This window comes from Chionomys nivalis, chromosome 22 (genome assembly GCF_950005125.1).
Source record: "Chionomys nivalis chromosome 22, mChiNiv1.1, whole genome shotgun sequence".
Classification (NCBI taxonomy): domain Eukaryota; kingdom Metazoa; phylum Chordata; class Mammalia; order Rodentia; family Cricetidae; genus Chionomys; species Chionomys nivalis.
The window spans coordinates 43,512,846-43,532,349 of record NC_080107.1 but is presented as its reverse complement, the minus strand read 5'-3'; the positions used below and the strand labels follow the sequence as shown (position 1 = coordinate 43,532,349).

The following is a 19,504-nucleotide window of genomic DNA, read 5'->3' as shown; positions in this document are numbered from 1 at the left end:
GAGGCAGGTGGAGTTTAGGGGAACGAGTTCTCTGACTCTCTCATGTCACAGCTCAGTTTCCACCCACTCTCTGCTAAAAACCTTGACAGAGTACTGGGGTACCCAGACTCAGCCATTTCTGCCTGGGAAGAGCCTCAGAAAAGGACACTGTTGGGCTCCCTTTGAACTCCCTGCTGGGGTCCATGTACTAAACTTGAGCTAGAAGAGGACCCTCATGTCTACTAAGGTGCAGGGGCAGGACATGTGAAGAAGGCTGGTGATCTGGACACACCCACAGGCATGGAGCCTGCCCCGGCTACCTGGGCACACCCGCAGGCATGGAGCCTGCTCCGGCTACCTGGGCGCACCCGCAGGCATGGAGCCTGCTCCGGCTACCTGGGTGCACCTGCAGGCATGGAGCCTGCTCCGGCTACCTGGGCACACCTGTAGTCATGGAGCCTGCTCCGGCTACACTTAAAAATGGGTTTCTAAAGATTTGTTCCAGTTTTATTTCTATTGTTAACTGATAAGATACTATGACAAAAGAGATGTCCTGTTTTTCAAAGCAGGGTTTCTCTGTGTAGCCCTGGTTGTCCTGAAGACCAGGAAGGCTTCGAACTCAGAATCTACCTGCTTCTGCTTCCTGAGTGCTGGGATTAAAGGCACATGCCACCATACCCAGCTCAAACATAAACCTAACTTTTATTAGGCGATTTAGCATCATTTTGGACTGTAAGCATCCCAGTTCCACCATGGGGGCATCTCAAGCCCTGAATGCTAATTTTAGTTGTAAGATAAAGCTTCCTCAGGACTGTTAGTGGACCAACCATTCACAACCAACAAAGACAGCAGATCCCCACGTGGCTCACCCAGAGTAGAAGAATCCTCCCTCAACTTGGCAAATCTACCACTGTGGGATGCAGGATGGGGCCCAGTTCATTGGAGGGTCTTTCTCTTCCCAGCTCTGTATGTGAGCCTCAGGTCTGGCCAACCCGCCTTTGGCTGAGGTCTGGGGAGTTCGGCAACTCATTAGCAGGTACTGATAATGAGACCCTTGGAAAAGTCCGAGTGCTTGCCTGTCTAGGTAGAGCAGAAAGCAAACTTCACCTGACAAGCAGAGTGATCAGAGAGCTTTAAACCCAACAGGCGACATCGGTGAGGGCAGGCAGAAGCATTAATAATTGATTACATGGGTCGTTCTGGGCTTTGCATTTTAATAGCTTGGCAAGAGAGTTTTTATTAGTCAGGCTCAGAAAGAACAAGAAGACCTTCTCCAATTAACCACTGCAACTTGTCCAAGTACCCTCTCCTTCCTGTCCTATTCTGATCTCCCTTCAGACCCAGGTAGGAACAGAGGGCTTCTGGGCTGCGGCCAGGATGGGTGGGGTCCCTGGTGGAGATGGTGGTGGCAGTTACCACACACTGGAGTGAGTACTCACCGCTGTCGTTGTTCCGGCGCAGGTGGTTGATCATGAAGGTGATAGGATCCTCTGGCTGGTGGATCAGGACCTGTTCCAGCATGTTCTGTGGGCACAAGCAGATAGCAGGAGATTAGCACCTGCAGGACCCCTGGTTGCCATGGAGATCACCTAGTGGGGCATCTGTTGGGGTCGCTGGCAGAGGCCTGAGGAAGTCCAAGCAGCAAGCCCCTCCACCCCTTCCCACACAAGCCTTCTCTTGGTCCTGCACTGTTGCCCTGATGCAGGGCCGTAGCGATAGGTGGCCTTCTACACAGAATGCTTCCTGTTCCTTGACCTGGCTACTTGACTATCAGATCACGGTGCGCCCAGGTAAATCCCCGCCACTCTATGCTCCTGCACAAGCATGCTATGTGCACCTGTGGTCCCTGCCTCACCTCACACCTGCTCTACCACTCCACAGGTTCTGGAGTCCTCCCTGTCTGCACAATTACAACAGGTGCCCAGCGCAGATGTTAGCTGCTCCACAGTGGGACAGGATACTTGTCAGCCAAATATCTAAAGTCTTGAGTACCCTGGCCATTTCGTCCAACTGAGCACACGTATCTGAAAAAGCAATTGTCAGGGTGGCACCAGGGACTTGGAGAGTTGACAGGAGCTAGGCGGCAGGGCGGGTAGGAAGGGGCTTCCGCCTATGAGGACAGGTGTGCAGGGCAGTCAAGAGCACCAATGGGAAGCCCCGTTCCAGCGCATCTCTAGATCTCACCAGCAATTCCCTTCCCTTCTTAGGGCCTCAGCTCTCCTCCCCTCACCACCCACCCTTTGTCCAGTGGCACAGCTGGGCTCCCTGTGTGCTTGGGCATGCGGCTGCTTGCTTCTTGGCTAAGACGTTGCATAGATAGTGCATCCGAAAAGCACACACAAAACGCCAAGAGTATTTCTCAGGACAAGACGAAAAGAAGCTGAGTCCGTGCCTGTGAACTGAGCTCTGGAAATGGTGGCAATGTGGGTGAGCAGCAGTGGATCTGAGAAGCCCATAGGATCCACAGACCTCTGATAAAATCCCACAGAGCCAGACACACTACTGTAGAAATCCAAGTGCAGGGGAAAGGGGACACGATCCAGCACCTGCTTCCGTTTCATGGCTTTGACAACATCCATGTTAGATGGTTCAAGGGCAGGCAGGAAATGAATACCATCTTTATAACTTCCTAAGGCTAACATTCGTTGACAATAAAATGTGTTCTCTCTCTCTCTCTCTCTCTCTCTCTCTAAGGGAATGATCAAAACAGTGGGGACACTACTCAAATGAGCTTAAGGCTTTCTTGGTGATTGCTCCATCAGTACAACTAGAAAACAGGTCAGGGTCATCAATCTCCCCGTCCCTGCCCCCCCCCCCCGCAACATAGCTGCTTTATTTGTGAATGGCTACTCTCTGCTTCCCCTCACCACTAACACATTTCAAAGGAAGCATGCTGGCTGTAGACTCTGGTTCCTTGGCCTGGGCTCGTGTCACCATGGCTCTGTTTTGGGGGGCTCAAACACCTCAAATTGCAGAATAGGGTACTGGACACTGAGCTGTAGTTTACCCTTGGCCCCCAGAATCACTGAGTGCCTAAGAGCTTACCAGACCAGCTTTTAAAAACCTTTTGCACTTGCGGGGAACACATGTAGACCACACAGAGGTGGTGACAGGGTTTGCCCTACGCCACAGAGGGTTGGGAGCCAAGATAAGGGCTTTGGAAAGGCCAGTTCTGAAGATGGAGACTAAGTAGAAAACAGGCTGCCTTAGAGGAAGCCACCAGATAGGGATGCCATCTTGAATTTGGACTGCCTATGAACCTGTCCCAACAGGAATGAAAACATTATAGTGCAACAAAATACACGTGTCTCCTCCCTTTGACTGACAGCTGAGACAATGGTCACTGAGAAACTCGAACTTTCCAGGAATCTCATGCTGGGAGAAGGAAAAGGTTGAAGCCTGGTGCCAACCAGAGATTCCATATTGTTCTTATAACTTGTCGGACCAGCTTGCAGGAGAGAATGGACCTGGGACAAAAAAGGGTCAGTGATGGGTGGGACCACACGATTTGGCTGCTCAGATAAATGCACCTCTTGCCTTATAAATCTAAAGCTCAAGTCTGGACCCCAAAACAGAATCTAGCGGGAGAAGATCACCAAACTTTTATGTGTTCCTCGTCCCAATATGGTCACATGGGACAAATGTTTCTCTGTTTTTCACTCTTGCTTGTCTCCTGAACTGGTCTTTTGGAGTCAGGTGACTGATTCTACCTTGTTTGGGCTGCCAGGGACCAGTTTGGTAAGACCCAAGGCTCGGTCACCACAATTCCAAATGGGACCCTGGAGACTACCGCAGGATTTCATAAGTGGAGAAACTGAGGACTACCACGCCCCCCAGGCCCCTCCCCACAGTGCTGCTAGCCTGGCCCCTGAAGTCTTTTTGCCGTACTCCCCACCCGCGGGCGCCCGGTCACCCGGTCACACCTGCATCATCTCGAAGATGTGGTTGTCCTCCCCGTACTGAAGCATTTCCGGGGGGATGAGGTGTGGGGCAGTAGTCGCATCCATATCTCGGACTGCTTGCGGCTCCCTAGTAACCGCGTTGCTGGGACGCCAGGCTGTGCGTCATCGGTGCGCGACTCCTCTGGGGCAAGTTCTGGTTCCCCGTTCCATCCATTGCAGCCCCGACTGCAGTAGGCGCTCCTTCCCCGGGGCAGAGGGACCCCCGACGGGCCACAGCTCAAGAACTCCAGGACGCCCGTGGGGTCACAGTGCAAGGATCCCAGGATGCTCCAAGAGCGCACAGAGCAAGGACTCAAAATGCCCCAAAGGGCCATCACGTGAAAAATCCCACAACGCCCCAGGGTCCACAGCCCTAGATCCCCAGGCCCTCCTGAGAGAGATCCCAGAAACCTGCTTCTGGTGCGGCCACCGTGTGAACCTGAGCGCTGAGGGTCCAGCCCTGACTCTGCACCTGGACCTCAGTTTCCCCATCTTTAAACGAAAGACGCTAAGCGCAGATACGGATCTGCTAAGCAGATGTGGATCCGGTATCTGCAAGAGCAAAAGTCATCTGCAGCCGGGGTCAGCAGGAACCTGGGCGGATCTCTTGGTTTGGGCAGCCGGGCCATGTGACCTGATTGCCATGGCACCTGTGGTCACAATCGGCCAGGGCCGCCTGGTCTTTGAGGCCTCGACCCCGCCCACTCCCGCTTCCCCAAGAATTGAGGTGGGCCTTCCCGCCCTCCGGGGCCCACACACCCACGGAGGCACTTCAAGCTTCAGGGCACTCAGTGAGGCGAAGGCCGGTAGGAATCAAACCAGGGTAAAGGGGGCTGGGATGCCACCATCGAAAACACTCGGGGAGTGATGGGACAAGAGGTCCTGGCCTACAGGAGGAGAGCTGGCTGCTGGGGAAGGGGCAAATGTGGCGGCTTGCTGACCAAGAGGGAGGGAGGCACAGCCTACAGGGACAGCCCAAAGTCCAAGTGCTGGGTGTGTCTGAATATCCATGGTGAACTAGACAAATCTGCCCTGGGCCTCAGTTTCCACTCTGAGCAATGAGGGCAGCGCAATGAGGGCAGCTGGAGCATTACCCCACGACCGCTCTGAAGTAGCAGTGACTGGCCGTTGGAAAGTGGGCAGAATGGGCCGTCCTGTCCGTAGTGGTATCTCATTTAATTTTTTTTTAAATATTTATTTTATTTATTATGTATACAATATTCTGTCTGTGTGTATGCCTACAGGCCGGAAGAGGGCACCAGACCTCTTTACAGATGGTTGTGAGCCACCATGTGGTTGCCGGGAATTGAACTCAGGACCTTTGGAAGAGCAGGCAATGCTCTTAACCACTGAGCCATCTCTCCAGCTCCTATCTCATTTAATCTTTAGACTAATCTTGATCTCACCTCAATCACTTTGGACAGCAGTAACCCCACCCTTACAAGTTTTATTTGTATTTATGTATATATGGGAAGAGCAGAGCTGGAAAAGGGTGTTTGGACCCTGGAGCTAGAATGACAGGCAGATCTGGGTGCGGGAAACTAAAGTCAGGTCCTCTGGAAGAACAGCCAAGGCTCTTAACCACTGAGCCGCCCGTCTCCAGCCCTCTGTAGTTCCTCTGTTTACATGGGTCAAGAATCAAGTTAGGTTTGCTTCTGGGGGTTCCTGGGCCATTGCACCAGGCATAGTCAAATGACAACCTTTCTTCTCAGAATACAGGACAGGGCAGAGGAGTTGGCCAGGTGACTTTGGGCAAGTCATTTCCTCTTTCCGGATCTCTTTCCCAACCAGCTGCTGGGCAGAGAGTGGAAGTTCTGATCGCTTGAAGAGTTTTGAACCAAACTCCCTCCCTGGGCAGAAACAGATTGAGACTTATGGGAGGGGAAAGTCTTGCCGAGGGCCATGGGTAAAATCAGAGGCAGCCCCAAGGCTGGCGGCAGGCATCCTAGCCTGGGATTGTGACACTTGCCACGGTCCCCATGACTGACTGCTTCCTCAAAGGCCTCAGGCCTTGGTAGACTGGTCTGCTGGGGAGCAAAGAAGCTGTCTCCCCAACAAAGAATTCAAGAGCTAAGCTGCAGCTTGCACTGGGGAAGTTTGGTGTGCTTCCTGGACATTTCAGAAGTGGCTTTTGTTTCTCCTCATTTATTTTAAGCCCTAGGCACTTTTCATACCATGATCTAATCTTCTTTAGCAGCCTGGAAAAATACAAATCAATTAAAGCCTAAAACCTACGGGGCAATCACTTTTCCCTCCCTCCTCCCCCAGAGAGAGGAGCGCCTACATTCAGGTCTTTCATCCACTCTAATTTGACTGCAGAGGCTTGTGTTCAAGGGACAATCACTTTGGATAGCTTGTTACAGCCCCTTTTGTGACATCCCTGACGTGTGCGTGTCACAAGTTGCTAGGATCAAGAACTGAGCCAGGTTTGCTCTAGGGGGCTCATGGGGACACAGCAAGTCAGTTAGCACTGTCTCCTTGGAGAACCCAGAAGCCCAGAGAGAGTAGCAGGGAGCTGAACACACAGGCGGCAGCCCCATGAGTGTTAGCTAGTCCTCATTGCCCTGGGATAGGAGTGGAAGAGAGGCCCAGGGTTGAGCTAGTAATGGGAGACCCTAGAAGTGACTGGATAACTCTTCAGATCCTTGGCAGATCTCCCCCATTCCCCAGTAGCCACAGCCAACCCGATGCCTGCCATCTTGTCTCTAGGGAAGATTAGAGAGGGAGGGGAGGGAAGGTGTGGTAGAAGAGCTCACTGAGATGTGACAGACCCTGGCTTGCCCTCTTCCTAACTGTGTGGTGTCGGTCTCATCCTCCACTCATCCTATGTGATTATTGTGCTCCCTTGTCCTAAACCGTGGCCAGGGATTGAAATGACGCATGCCCAGGGCTTTCCAGAACACCACTGAGAGGCTGTTCTCATCATCAGACCAATGTCCTGCAGATGTCTGCAGGTTTCTGCCCTGTGGATGCCCCTCTGACATAGCCCTGGCTTTCATGTGTCCACCCTGCCCACTCTGAGCTCTGCCCTGACCTCTCCCCGCTCCAGTAAATTCATCCAGGGCAGGGCCTCATATACCGTGTCCATTACTGCAGAGTCCAGTACCGGACAGCATCTGGCACAGGGAAGGAAGGACCTAGTGTGGTGTTCATCCCCACCCTAAGGCTTAGATGCCTTCAGCAGTTCTAAATACCCAGCTTGACCTAGGGGTCTCTTGGCCTGGCCTTGTCTTACACCCCTGCCCCTCAGCTGAGTACACTGCCCACCTGCACACCTTCCTTTCAAGTTTAACCCCTTCACCAAGGAGGATAAGCTCCTAACAGCCCCCACTTTTCTTTAGGTACTCAGCACACCTGTGGTGGCAGTCCCCTGTCACCTGCATGCCAGGTGATCACAGTAGCTCTGAGTTCTATTGTAAATGAGCCCTGCCTTCTAGGCTCTGGGGTCCCTGTCATCTCAGGACATGCCCTCCCGAAGGCTGAGAGCTGCTGTGTCTCCTTCTGCGTGTTATAGAGCACAAGCTCGGAGACTATTGTCAGCTGAGGTCGGTAGACAGGGTGACAGGATCTGAACCCAGGACCCGTGGTGGCAGAACAGCCTTGACTACTGCCATACAGCAGTAGGCTGCACGGGCAGAGGGCAGGCTAGGAAGGCACAATCTCCATCTCCCTGGACAGCCACCACCGGGCATCTCTGACTTTCCTAGCTTACGACTTGAGTCATTTGTAAGTGCCAAGCTGGAACAGGATGGGACAGTCATCTGTGAATGGAACACAAGGGGCCCTGAATCTCAACAGCCAAGATAGATACATTAATGCAGTGTTCTTCAAATTCAAAACAAAGCCAGGCAGTGGGGGTGCACGCCTTTAATCCCAGCACTTGGGAGGCAGAGGCAGGCAGATTTTTAAATATTTATTTTCTCTTTCGAATGGATGCTGAGTTTTTTAGCACCTATCTTTAAATTTTGTCTTCCTCTCTTCACCCTCAACATTTCCCTGGTGAGTCAGAATTCTGAAGAGGGACAAGAGAAAACCTACTGTGCCCAAGTGAGCTATTCTGTCCCATGGGGAAGAGACTGAGGGCATGAAAGACACCCAATAAACAAGAATCTCAGCCCCACACTCACCCTGCCCACAGCATGCAGAAATGCAGAGTTCAGGAAGGGGCAACTCTCTCTCCAGGGGGCTGACTTGTACCAGGCCAACCAGGGCTACAGCTACTCCTAGCTGTTGGCAGACACAGTGAGGGACCCACTTGGGTTAATGGGGTAGATTTTGGGACAACCCTGAGTCTCTTAAAGGCCTCCCCTACAGTCATCTCCGAGCTCTCTGATTTGCAGATAACATCCATAGAGACCTGTACTCTGGTCTGGTCTCAGTTTTTACATTACTGCCATTTATTCTGCCACATGGCTGCCTTTCCAGCTCCACCCTGTCCTCACGAGGAAGCTGCCTTCCTTACACTTGACCTTGTGTGTCTGCCCCCTCTGCTTCCAGCATCTTGGAATAGCCCTGGCTCGTGTGACACAGGCTGGCATGCTGGAACCTGGACACTGTGCCCTGGTGGGGGGGATGTGGAGCAGTGAGGATGTGTTTAGGCCTCAGGAAACATGGGGTCAGGGGTCTGTGGCACAAACACACTGGGACTCCTTATCTCTAGGTCTCCATATAACCCCTGAACGTTACTGGGTATGGGCTGCTGAGGCTCCTTCCAGCTCAGACATTCCCTAAAGACTCTAAGCATTTTGCCCGAGGTCAGTAAACCCTGGCAGCATGGACTAGGGCACCCCCTGCCCTCTCTGCCCATGGAGGATTCTCAGTGCTTGAGGATAGTCAGCATCACATCAATGATGGCCCCTGGGTTGCCCTCCCTGCAGATGGCTTCACTGATCAGATAATGCAGGTTAATATAAGATAGGGGAGGGGTCTGCACCCACACCTGCCCTGGAAACCTGCAAACCTAAGGCCAGGGCTCCTGCCCCAAGTCCAGAGAGACAGACACACAGAACAACCAAGTACTGACTCTTTCCTCTACTTAGCTCACAGGGAGAATTCCCAGACTCTCAGCAACTTCACTGTGGTAAACTTTTTTTGTTTTTTTGTTTTTTTTTTTTTTGGTTTTTCAAGACAGGGTTTCTCTGTAGCTTTGGTGCTTGTCCCAGAACTAGCTCTTGTAGACCAGGCTGGCCTCAAACTCCCAGAGATCCACCTGCCTCTGCCTTCCGAGTGCTGGGATTAAAGGCGTGCGCCACCACCGCCCGGCTATGTGGTAGACTTTAAAAAAAAAAAAAAACTGATATGTTGTTGGTTTGGGATGTTATGGCATGTCCCTGTATCCCAGGTTCTGCCACAGGAGGGGACCTGGATACTGTGTGTACAAGTACACTCAGACAGTGTGTGTGTGTGTGTGTGTGTGTGTGTGTGTGTATGAGCATAGATCCTATGATCTGGAGACCCTGAAGACAGAGAAACTGTCCCTAGGTGAAGGAAGCCACAGTTCATGGCAGACTGTGTCCTCGGAGGGTAAGCAAACAAGGTCAGACTTGGTGCAGTGGTGGACAACTTGAAGGACCTAGAACAAACATGTGCCTTCCAGGACCTGCTTCCTTTCCACAAAGTAGGGACACATTCCTTTGGGAGGGCGCTTCCCTCCAAAGCCGAATGGAAGTCCTGACCTCTGGGACCTCAAGGCCCCTCTTCTTGCTCCCGACAGACCCTTGCTGTCCGTGAGACCCGAGGGCCACAATGAACGAGGTGAAGGAGAGTCTCCGCAGCATCGAGCAGAAGTACAAGCTCTTCCAGCAACAACAGTTCACCTTCATTGCCGCTCTAGAGCATTGCCGGGAGAACGCCCACGACAAAATCCGGCCCATCTCCAGCGTTGGACAGGTGAGGCCTGGCAAGCAGGGTGCTGGTGCAGGATGGGGAAGGGTGTTCTTCCCAGCCTGGTCCCCGTACCCAAAACATGAACGGTGGAGCCCTAGAGAGGAGAATTGCATGTTATTGTCTATGCCAACTCAGATTCTAATGGATGGAAACTGTCCCTCGGTGAGCACTACCTATCCGATATGTAAGTGACTAAAACGTGGGCTCAAGACTCAGCCAGCTTGGCTTTAAGTCCACCTGGCACCCTGTAGCCTTGGGCTGGTGAGCATATCCCACTAACCTCAGTTTCCCCACCGGGAAGGCACATCTAAAGAGAGCATGCATGGAAAACTCCTGACCTACACCAAGCACTCAGCGTCTGGTGTCACCTACGAGCCCCAGGCTGGGCACCGGGGATTTGCTGGTGAGCACGCAGATAACGGTCCTTCTCAAAAGATTCTGCCACAGACTGGACCTGGCCCAGCTCACTGGCAGAGGTTTTGCAGATACTTTTATTTAACCCTTTTCTTTGAAGGTGAGCTATTGTCCACGTTTTCTCGGTGGGGGCTGGAGGCCTTCCAGTAAGTCACTGGGCAGCTAGGAACATATACACAAGCTAAATCCTAGAACTAAAAAAGAGGCCCCTGCAAAGAAGTCATGCTCCCCCTCCCCTGAAAAAAAAAATGCCTGTATAAAGGGGGCTGGAGGATGGGCGTGGTACAGGCTCGAAGTACCCGGGAGAAATGAGACCGCAGGAAACCAGCAACCTTTGCCAGAGACATCCTTTACATTCTTTATCTAAATTTTGGAAAAATGTCTTGTTTACTTGAAAAAACACTGACCCCCCATAACGAAAATGCTCCGTGCAAACTGAATCCACGTCCATCCGTCTATCACAGTGGTCAGCTGGTCCATGCTCATACCTCTGAATCTACTGGAAGGGCAGCTGGCTACATCCCCACAGTAGCTCAGCCTTCCAAGGGCATGGGGTGAGTTTTCCGTCTCTAATAGTGGCCCAAGTCCACTTCCTGAGCACCTGCTTGATAGGGCTTCCTACCTTAGGTACAGAAGGGATGGGATGCTCTCAGATCCGTCTACTCTCAAAGCACCCTCCCCCACCCTAAGAGGTCACTCTGTTGTGGTCACACCTTGATGCAGTCCCCGCCCCAGGTGCCTGGACAGGTGTGTTGTCAGAAACCTCTACCCCTTACAGGCTGGGGAGGAATCCCTTCAGATCACTAAGAAATAGAGTAGCCCTGTCTAGACAGAGACAGTTTGGAGTGTCAGAGGAAGCAGAGGTACCCCCACCTTTCATCACTCCATGGAGAGTAGCAGCAAGCTGTGGAATGATTGAATTCATTACTCAGGCCTGTGGCGTAAGACCAGCCATCTACCTTGCCTATGCTTAGATGCATGGAATGGTTCTGAGTAACTGGCAAGAGACCCATAGAGGGGTCCCTACCCCTAATCAAGGAAACCTTGGAAAGCAAAACAGAGAATTAGTGTTCTCAGCATGCTACCTGCACAGTTATGGGCATTTAAAAGTTTACTTGGTATATGAAGTCTGGTATGAACTTGTGCCCCCCATCTGCTCCCCCATACACTGGAGACAGTCTCTGAATCCAGGTTGGGGCACCACACTGCAGTATGAACTCGTGCCTCCCCCCACCCGACTTCCCCATACACTGGAGACAGTCTCTGAATCCAGATTGGGGTTCCAGACTGCACTGTCCTCATGCGGACAATCGTTTCTTCAGTCAGGCCTGGAACTGACTTTTTCTGACTCCAAAACGCAGTACAACCAGTCTGACCTTTCTTGTTTCTTCCTCTGTGGTTTGGGTAAGCAGGGTGGTGGAGCCCAGGCCATTGTGCGAGGAGGCAAATCAGCCAGGCCACTACTGTTGGCACCCAAGCAGGTCAGTTCTCATGTCTGAACCTCTAGCATTTAGGAAGTATGTAAAACGAGAACCTAGTGTGGAGAGCTCAGGTGATGAGCAAGGGAGAACTTAGGGGAGTATTTTTGCAATGGTGCTTGGAACACAAACATTAGCTGTCTGTCGTGACCGGTATATTCGAATGCTTCCCGTCCGGCATCAAGCCTGTGATAGTGGGAGGGCTGGGGCAGTGCTCTCTGTCTCTCCAGCTCCAACTCCTGACGTGTGGCCTCTGCAGGTGCAGAGCTACATGGAACACTACTGCAACAACTCTACGGACCGGAGAATTCTGCTCATGTTCCTGGACATCTGCTCGGAGCTCAACAAGCTCTGCCAGCACTTCGAGGCGCTGCACTCTGGCACCCCTGTCACCAACAGCCTTCTCGAGAAATGCAAAACCCTGGTCAGCCAAAGCAATGACTTGAGCAGCCTCAGAGCAAAGTAAGTCCCTCGTGGGTGTAGATGGGGCAGAATGTGCCGAGAGAACGGGAACCTGTAAGCTGGGCTCTCCCCTGCTGGCACAGGCACAGTCTCTAATCCATCTGAGTCCTAGCACCCAACTACCCACTAGAATGACTGACCTCATGAAACTGGGTCACAGACATAAGAGGACAAAAAAAAAAAAAAAGTCTCCTAGGACTTAGAACCAGACTAGGGAGAAAGTGGCTACAGAAGTGGGACACCAGAGTTACATCCCCTGGGGCTCCATGGTGACCCCAAAGAATCCAAAGCTCCATAATCCATTTTTGGAAGCTCATTAGATGTTAGTGTAAGAAGGATTAAGGTAGCTAGTATTTATTTTTATAAACTTTTTTTTTAGATTTATTTAATTATGTACACAGCATTCTACCTGCATGTGTCCCTGCAGGCCAGAAGAGGGCACCAGATCTCATTACAGATGGTTGTGAGCCACCATGTGGTTGCTGGGACTTGAACTCAGAACCTCTGGAAGAACAGTCAGAGCTCTTAACCTCTGAGCCATCTCTCCAGCCCGGTAGCCAGTATTTTAAGGTGATAGGAGGTTCTACAGGCCCTGGTCCTGATGGTTAAGAGCTCTTGCTACCTATACCAGAAGTACCTGGGGCTCTTGGCCTTCAACTTTCTGGATTGGAACACACAGGGAGGGAGCCCCAGGTATGTGTGTCTAGTTCTCACATCTGAGGTGACGGGTCTCACCACCTGCTCACTGTCCCACAGGTACCCGCACGACGTAGTGAACCACCTGAGCTGTGATGAGGCCAGGAACCACTACGGAGGCGTGGTCAGCCTCATCCCTATAGTCCTGGACTTAATGAAAGAGTGGATTGCTCATTCGGAGAAGCTTCCTCGCAAAGTGCTGCAGCACGTGAGTGAGGTCCTGGGTAGCCAGGGAGCCGCCGCAGCCACCACCAGACCTGCCCAGACCACGGTTACCCAGCATTGGTTAGGAAAACACAAGTATAGGCAGCTTGCAAAAGAGAGCCTCAAATCTAGGGGGAAAGACAAAGGCTTCCCGAAGCTTCCCTGGAAACCACCGGGTGGGAAATTGTAACTCGCTGTCAATGTACTTGGCTTCCACGGGTCATCTATTTTCACTGGGGGCCAATACACCATTGAGAATATCCCTCTCGCGCGCGCTTTTCACTTCTAACATCTCCGCCTCTTGATCTCCGTGTTGACGAAAGGGATCCTTACTCATGGAGCTGCCTAAACAATATGGTGTTGGCAGGGCATGTCCCAGATGCAGGGTGTTGTGTTGATGCCCAGGCCTCCTGCCCAGCTGCGGCTTCTGGCTCTGTAATGAACAACTTGGGGGGGAGGGGGGCTACTTAGTTTCTTATCTTGACAAGGACAAGATGAGCTGCAAGGTCTCTCATGAACAAGTTAGGGGAAAGGGATCAAGAGGCTGAATTCGCTTGTGTTCAGTTCCCTGGACTACAACAAGGGATGAATGTTCTCTCTCCTTTGGGAGAGGGAGAGCACGGCAGAAGTCAGACTGTTTTGTGGCCCTTGAGCCTGGTCTCTGCAGCGGTCTAGTCTACCCACACTGTAAATGTGCACTCCTGGCATCTGGGCCTGCCAGAAGTGAGCTCTGACTGTTGGTTTTTCCCTTCACAGGGGACGACTTAGATTCTGTATTGTTGCTTCCTCGGGGGGAGACATTCAAGAATAAAGTGTTCTACCATTTCTCTGCCTGGCTTAGTTTCCTGGGATTTACCCGACCAAACCCAAAAAACAAAAAACAAACAAACAAAACAAACAAACAAAAAAACCCTTGTAAGACATCAGATGACTTTGGGTGGCCATATAGGCAAAGCCCCTCCAGACAGCACCACAGACCTCTGCAGCCAAGCTCAGTGCTTCCCTTTAGAGTGGGCTGCCTCTAGGAGGCTCAGGCCACACAGGGCCAGTCTGCAGGCTTCCAAGAGTGACTTCCTTGTCTGACGAGAGACCTATTCAGACAACCCGAGTTTTCCAGACAATCAGCCTCCTGAGGTTAAGGGCAGTGCAGTAATTCCAGGCACCAGCATGCAGCTCACACTCTGCTTACCCCACTAAAGGCCAGGCTTAGTTGTAGGGACAAGGTGGAGGAAGAATCTCAAAATGATGTAAAGGTTATCTCTCACCTCTGCCCACTACCTGAAGAGCAGGAGGGGCATCAGGGCGCAGGTGGTGATGACGGCTGCACTGTCCCTTGGCATATCACCAACACAGCTGGTCAGGGCTGGGGTAAGCAGGAAGACCTGAGATGCAGACTTGGGTGGCCATGCTGTCGGAGGTGGCCCTCTTCACATCCTGCTCTTTACAGGGGCATGAGTTTAAGGCAGCTGAGTTATCTGTTCCCCAGCGCAAGTCCACCACCGTTCTGTACCACCATCAGGAAACCACTCCAGACAGACTGCAGTGTGTCTGGGCCATCTCATTTCACCCACAAGCCCCCAAAGTCAGCATAAAATCACTCCATCTCAACACTGCGGAGTGCAAAACAATAAATCTTTATTTGTTCACAGTTAAACACAAGCAACTGCCTTGACATTTCAGAACATTCTAAGGACAGCAAACCTTTGATTCCAATCACTGAGACTGTACCATGTTCTCCTGTAACCTGTACTTATGGCATCCGATGCGGATTGTTTGACATGCTTTTAAGGTCATAGTGGGAAAGTTTAAACCTTTTGAGAAGAGGTGACTTCCACTGAACTAAAAAATTTTTAAAAATCTGATTTTTTTCACTGATGGGAACTCCCCCACCCTTAAACTCCAAGTTAGCCATATATGGTTAATCCATGATTGATTATAAAACTAAATTATGTCTTAGCAAAACCTGCTCCTCCATAATGTGTTTTGTGGTCCAGTCTCATGAAGGGTGACCACTGAATCTTCCTAGTGCAAAGACGCCTGCCTGCCTCTGACCTGACAGAGCGCTAACACACACCATCACGATCTCCCAACACTGTGAGGTGGGACAGGGAGAGCGATCGGTCTAGTCAAAGACCAGCTCCAGTGGCTCAGTCAGTCCACTTATCCAGAGGTGGACAATACTGGGGCTCTGGGAAGGGCAGGACACTTCTTGGCCCCCATTAATTTCATTCTGAGACCCAAAGTGGTCAGGGTGCAGTTTCCAATGTAGATGCAGCTGCTTCTCTACAGCGCATTTAAACACACGGGTGATATCAGAAACACTGCTCCCCTGGGCACACCAGGAGCTCACAGACTGGGACGCTGAATGGGAACGTGGGTCAGAGAGCAGCAGCTCAAGGGCCAGTACCCATTTTTACCTACACAGATAGGCTAAACCCAAGGCAATCAGTGACTACAGCAAACTGGGGGTAGGGAGCAGGTGGGGGGGGGGGTAAAGGGAGGATGGAGGCACATGCCACTGATCTCTGGATGTATACAAGGACACAAACACCCTCACACTGGATGTATTTTCCAGTGTACACAGCGGTGGATTTACAGCCTTGGGGTGAAAGTGCAGCAGATGCAGGCTGCCATTTGAGTTAACGGTGTGCAGGACCACTAGCCTCTGGCTGAGGCAGACTCCATATGTGCTGCAGGCTGAGCCATACAATGCCTACACCTCTGTCAGCTTACCCAATGTCTCCCACCTTTACTGCTCGGGAAGATGAGCACCTTACTACAGTACTTCTGTTTGTTCTTTAGTTCTTTCTGGCTTCAAGTGGTAGGTCCCTACTGGCTGGTCCCACACTACACCACACATGGCTCGATTTCTACCGTCAACCTGAGCTCTGTGCTCTGCTCTCAGGTCCTTTCATCTTCAGCCACTCAACTGCTAACGTTCTCTCATTCTCCTCAGAGCACTAGAGCCCACAGATGCTGCAAGTGGCCCTGAGTCTTGTCAATTGCGGTGCCACCACCACCCAGGGAGGCGCTGGTCACTGGCCAGAGCAGCTTGGGGAGGTTTTTTTTTTTTAACCACCTGTGGCTTCCAGGACTTTTCCTGGGTTTTGAGTTTGCCTTCTAAGAAGAGTGACTCCCTGCCAACCATGTCACAAATAGTTAGAAGCTTCTGCAGCTTAGTCCAGAAAATTGAATAGACTTTCCTCCTGAAAGGGTCAGCAAAGCTATCAAGGTCAGCATTCGCCTGCTCGGGGGATGCCATTTAGAGCCTGCCCCTCATGCTCACGGTCATGTTGCTCTTGCTCCTAAAGCAAGTTCTCAGACAGATGCGTGCTTAGTTCCTCTCCCAGGCACTGACCTGCTCTTCCACTCCAGTGGCATTGTACTGCTGCTTTTAACAGATTCCAGACTGCAGGAGACTTAGCCTCCAGTCTCCCTGGGTCCCACTGACAAGCACAGCACAGACTCCAAGTGACTAAGGATGGAGTCATTCAAGCTCAGCATTCACACATACCAGGCTGCCCATGACGCCTACTGCTCCATACCTTGGCCTACACCACAGCTGCCTTTCAGAAGTTTCCCTCCTGACTGCAGCAGCATCAGGTGACCCACTGATCCCTGGATGCTCTGTCACTGCCCTATAAACAGAAGCTTCCACCCACAGATTCTCAAATCCTTTGGAAAGAGTAAATGTTTAGGCTGGGCACCTTCAAGATGATTTCAGGTCAGTCCCCCAACCTTCGTTGGAAAAAAAAAAAAAATGCCTCAACAGCCTTCTAGAACTCAAGCCACACAGGATGCTCAGGTTCCGTCACTGGGTACAGAGCTCCAGCCTGTACCTCAGTCTACCATGCTGCTGTCTCCTCTCCCTCAACTTCAGCACTTGTGCAGCCTGTAAGTTTTCTTTCTACTGGAAAAAGGCTTGGTTCTCTGGCACAGATCTTGTGTGTATGTGGCGGCGGGGGAAGGGGGGTTCTTAGGAGCAGCGTTTCTCCATTAACTGTGAGATCTTTTTCCCAGTCTGTTCATCTGCCCTTTTCTACAATGGATCAGGTGAGAGAACACTAGGCTTTCAGCCTTCCTCTGGGCAGACCTAAATGAAAAGCATGGCATTATCGTCAAGGGGCAATTGCTGCCCTCTGCTGGTCCGAGAAGTCAGTGGCGTTGTCTTTCTGTGGGCTAGCTATGGCAAAGATACGGCCCTAACAGGTCTCCAGCCAGTACTGCCATGGTGACGAGTCTCACCTTACTCAGGGAATCTAGGATAATTACTGCCACACTTTAAAAAAGACGTTCATGCCGGGCGGTGGTGGCGCACGCCTTTAATCCCAGCACTTGGGAGGCAGAGGCAGGCGGATCTCTGTGAGTTCGAGACCAGCCTGGTCTACAAGAGCTAGTTCCAGGACAGGCTCCAAAACCACAGAGAAACCCTGTCTCGAAAAAACAAAAAAAAAAAAAAAAAAAAAAGACGTTCATCCTCAGGCTGGAAACTTCCACATGCAATAAAATTTCATACCATTAGTTTTCTTTTACCTTTGTTGTAGCTACACCCTTCTGTTCTTTATACACTAGATAGAATAGAAACAAGAAAACCAAGCTCTTGGCTCCTTCCCAAGTGTCTCCTTGCCTGGTCCAGAATATCAGGCAACAACTCTTACACTTCCAGCATTTATTTCAGGAGCATTGGTCGAGCTTGGGCTCTCTGCCACCACCTTGTTCTGATGGAACACATGTCACCTCTCATGAGCATGAGGGAAGGCAGTGGTACAGGCTATCAACCTCCATCAACCCTCCCAGACTCTGAGTCGCTCTGCTGTTCCCAACAGAAGTGTTTGACATGAAGCTCCAGGAGGACTCTCTCCTGCAAAGTCAGAATTGGTGTAAAAAAGCTACTAGAACCTACTATAGTGAGGCATTCCCAGCCGGAGAACAATCGTCACATAAACTCTAAGGAAATTCTGACTCTTCTGAGCCTGTCTGCTGCAGAATCACAAAGCAGCTGGTAATCAGAGAAATGGACAAGGAGAGGCAAACAGACTGAAGGGTGGAAACGTGGCTCAGCTGGATGGGGCCAGCCAAAGGCACACTTCCACATGTGCATGAGTATCCTGGGTGCCTCTCCTAGTGACCACTCCCCACGATCTGCGGACTGCAGAACGACCACCTACACAACCACCCACAGGCAGCATGGTGCCAGCATTCAAGCAAATACCAAATAAATAAGAGGTAGTGGGGGAGAGGGGTAAGAGCTTTCCAGAGAGTAAGGCAGTGTGGCCTCCACAGTGCCAACTACACTATCAGAACAACTGGTATTCTCACAGAGCCTTCTAGGAAGCATATCCAAGCTTCTGAAAGAAGGCAGAGGTGAAAGAGTCAGTTTCTCTCCATCTGTGGCTTTAGATGTCAAACTTCAGCATCTAAAAGAGCAGTGGAAACGCTCCTGTAAAGACAATTTACTTTGTAGGCTACATCCTCCTGGAAGGGACAAAACTGGACTTACCTGCAGTGCCACTAACTGCCTGGTCTACCCAAGAGCCACCTATCTATCTGCACCTCAGGAAAGCAGAGTGGTGTGTTGGACCCAAAGATGAAATTTGGCCTCATATTGCACAGGTTCAAAGGACACAGCCATTTGGTGGGAGGAAGGAAGAAAATAAAGCTACAAGGGACACACACAGGCCCTCAATTAGTACATACTGCTAGGTAAAGGAAAGAGGCTGGGGTGGGGTGAAGGAAAGCATCTCAATGCCAGACCCAAAAACCATCATCCCACATTCCGCCAGCTGTCAAAAGGACCTCTGTCCCATTCCCACTGCACAAGCAGCCGCTCAGACCCTGAAAACAGAAAAGCCTAGAACGTGCATTCACACCTCCTGATCTGTGCTGACAAAGACGCAAATTAACACTGACAGACCCCCTCAGCTGTGCTCGTGATGAGTCTCATTGTAGTCCATGATGTGGAGCTGCCCCACACTGTCCGAGTTTGGGGAAGATGGGTGTGAGGCTTCTAGATTAAAGGGAGTCTTGTTTTCCATGCCTGAGTCTTTGCCCAGTTCCGTCTTTAGTGTCTCAGAAAGGCTACTGCTGGTCACACCGTCCTCATCACACTGGCTTTCACTCTTATTACGGAACAGTTCCCGGGCCTTCATGCCCAGGAAGCTTTTGGAACTGGGAAGTGAGCCAACAGTGGGGATGCTGCTGGAGGGCTCACCCACAGTGGTTTCCCAGCGGCTGCTGAACCTCTGGCTCGGGGGTTTCTCTGGAGTGGAAAGCTCACTGCTGCTGCTGCTGCTGCCGCCAGTGCTTCTGCCTCCACAGCTGACCCGGGTACCACTAGGCCTGGAGGGCCTGGTCTCACCGTTGTGGCCAGAAGCCTCTTCATTATGCCCTATCAAGGAATCTGAGCAGCCGTCACTACAACAGTCAAGCCTGTAAGAGACCCAG

At 51.5% G+C, this 19,504-nt stretch overlaps 3 protein-coding genes across 10 annotated transcripts in view; 1 reads left to right on the top strand and 2 right to left on the bottom strand.

Moving 5' to 3' along the window:
- The window catches only part of Ak8 (adenylate kinase 8), a 119,369-nt gene extending 115,383 nt beyond the window's left edge, over window positions 1-3,986 (bottom strand). For both annotated transcript variants that reach the window (XM_057754925.1, XM_057754926.1), the window contains exons 1-2: window positions 3,903-3,986; window positions 1,419-1,503 (exon numbers count right to left, since the gene is read on the bottom strand). In XM_057754925.1, the coding sequence (XP_057610908.1) occupies window positions 1,419-1,503; window positions 3,903-3,986 (169 nt within the window). The remainder of the gene's footprint in view (window positions 1-1,418; window positions 1,504-3,902) is intronic.
- Window positions 3,987-4,352: 366 nt separating this feature from the next.
- On the top strand, window positions 4,353-13,764 carry Spaca9 (sperm acrosome associated 9). Of its 2 annotated transcripts, none has more exons than XM_057755544.1 (4): window positions 4,353-4,647; window positions 9,634-9,809; window positions 11,958-12,160; window positions 12,917-13,764. In XM_057755544.1, exons 2-4 carry the CDS (start codon window positions 9,666-9,668, stop codon window positions 13,248-13,250), a joined length of 681 nt encoding a protein of 226 aa, XP_057611527.1. In that variant the 5' UTR covers window positions 4,353-4,647; window positions 9,634-9,665; the 3' UTR covers window positions 13,251-13,764. The 2 variants fall into 2 exon arrangements, with proteins under 2 accessions (XP_057611527.1, XP_057611526.1); XM_057755543.1 differs by having other exon boundaries at window positions 4,353-4,726.
- Window positions 13,765-14,681: 917 nt separating this feature from the next.
- Window positions 14,682-19,504, bottom strand: part of Tsc1 (TSC complex subunit 1) — a 43,337-nt gene continuing 38,514 nt past the window's right edge. For all 6 annotated transcript variants that reach the window (XM_057754782.1, XM_057754787.1, XM_057754785.1 and 3 more), the window contains one exon: window positions 14,682-19,489. In XM_057754782.1, coding sequence (XP_057610765.1) covers window positions 18,979-19,489 — 511 coding nt within the window. In that variant the 3' untranslated portion in view covers window positions 14,682-18,978. The remainder of the gene's footprint in view (window positions 19,490-19,504) is intronic.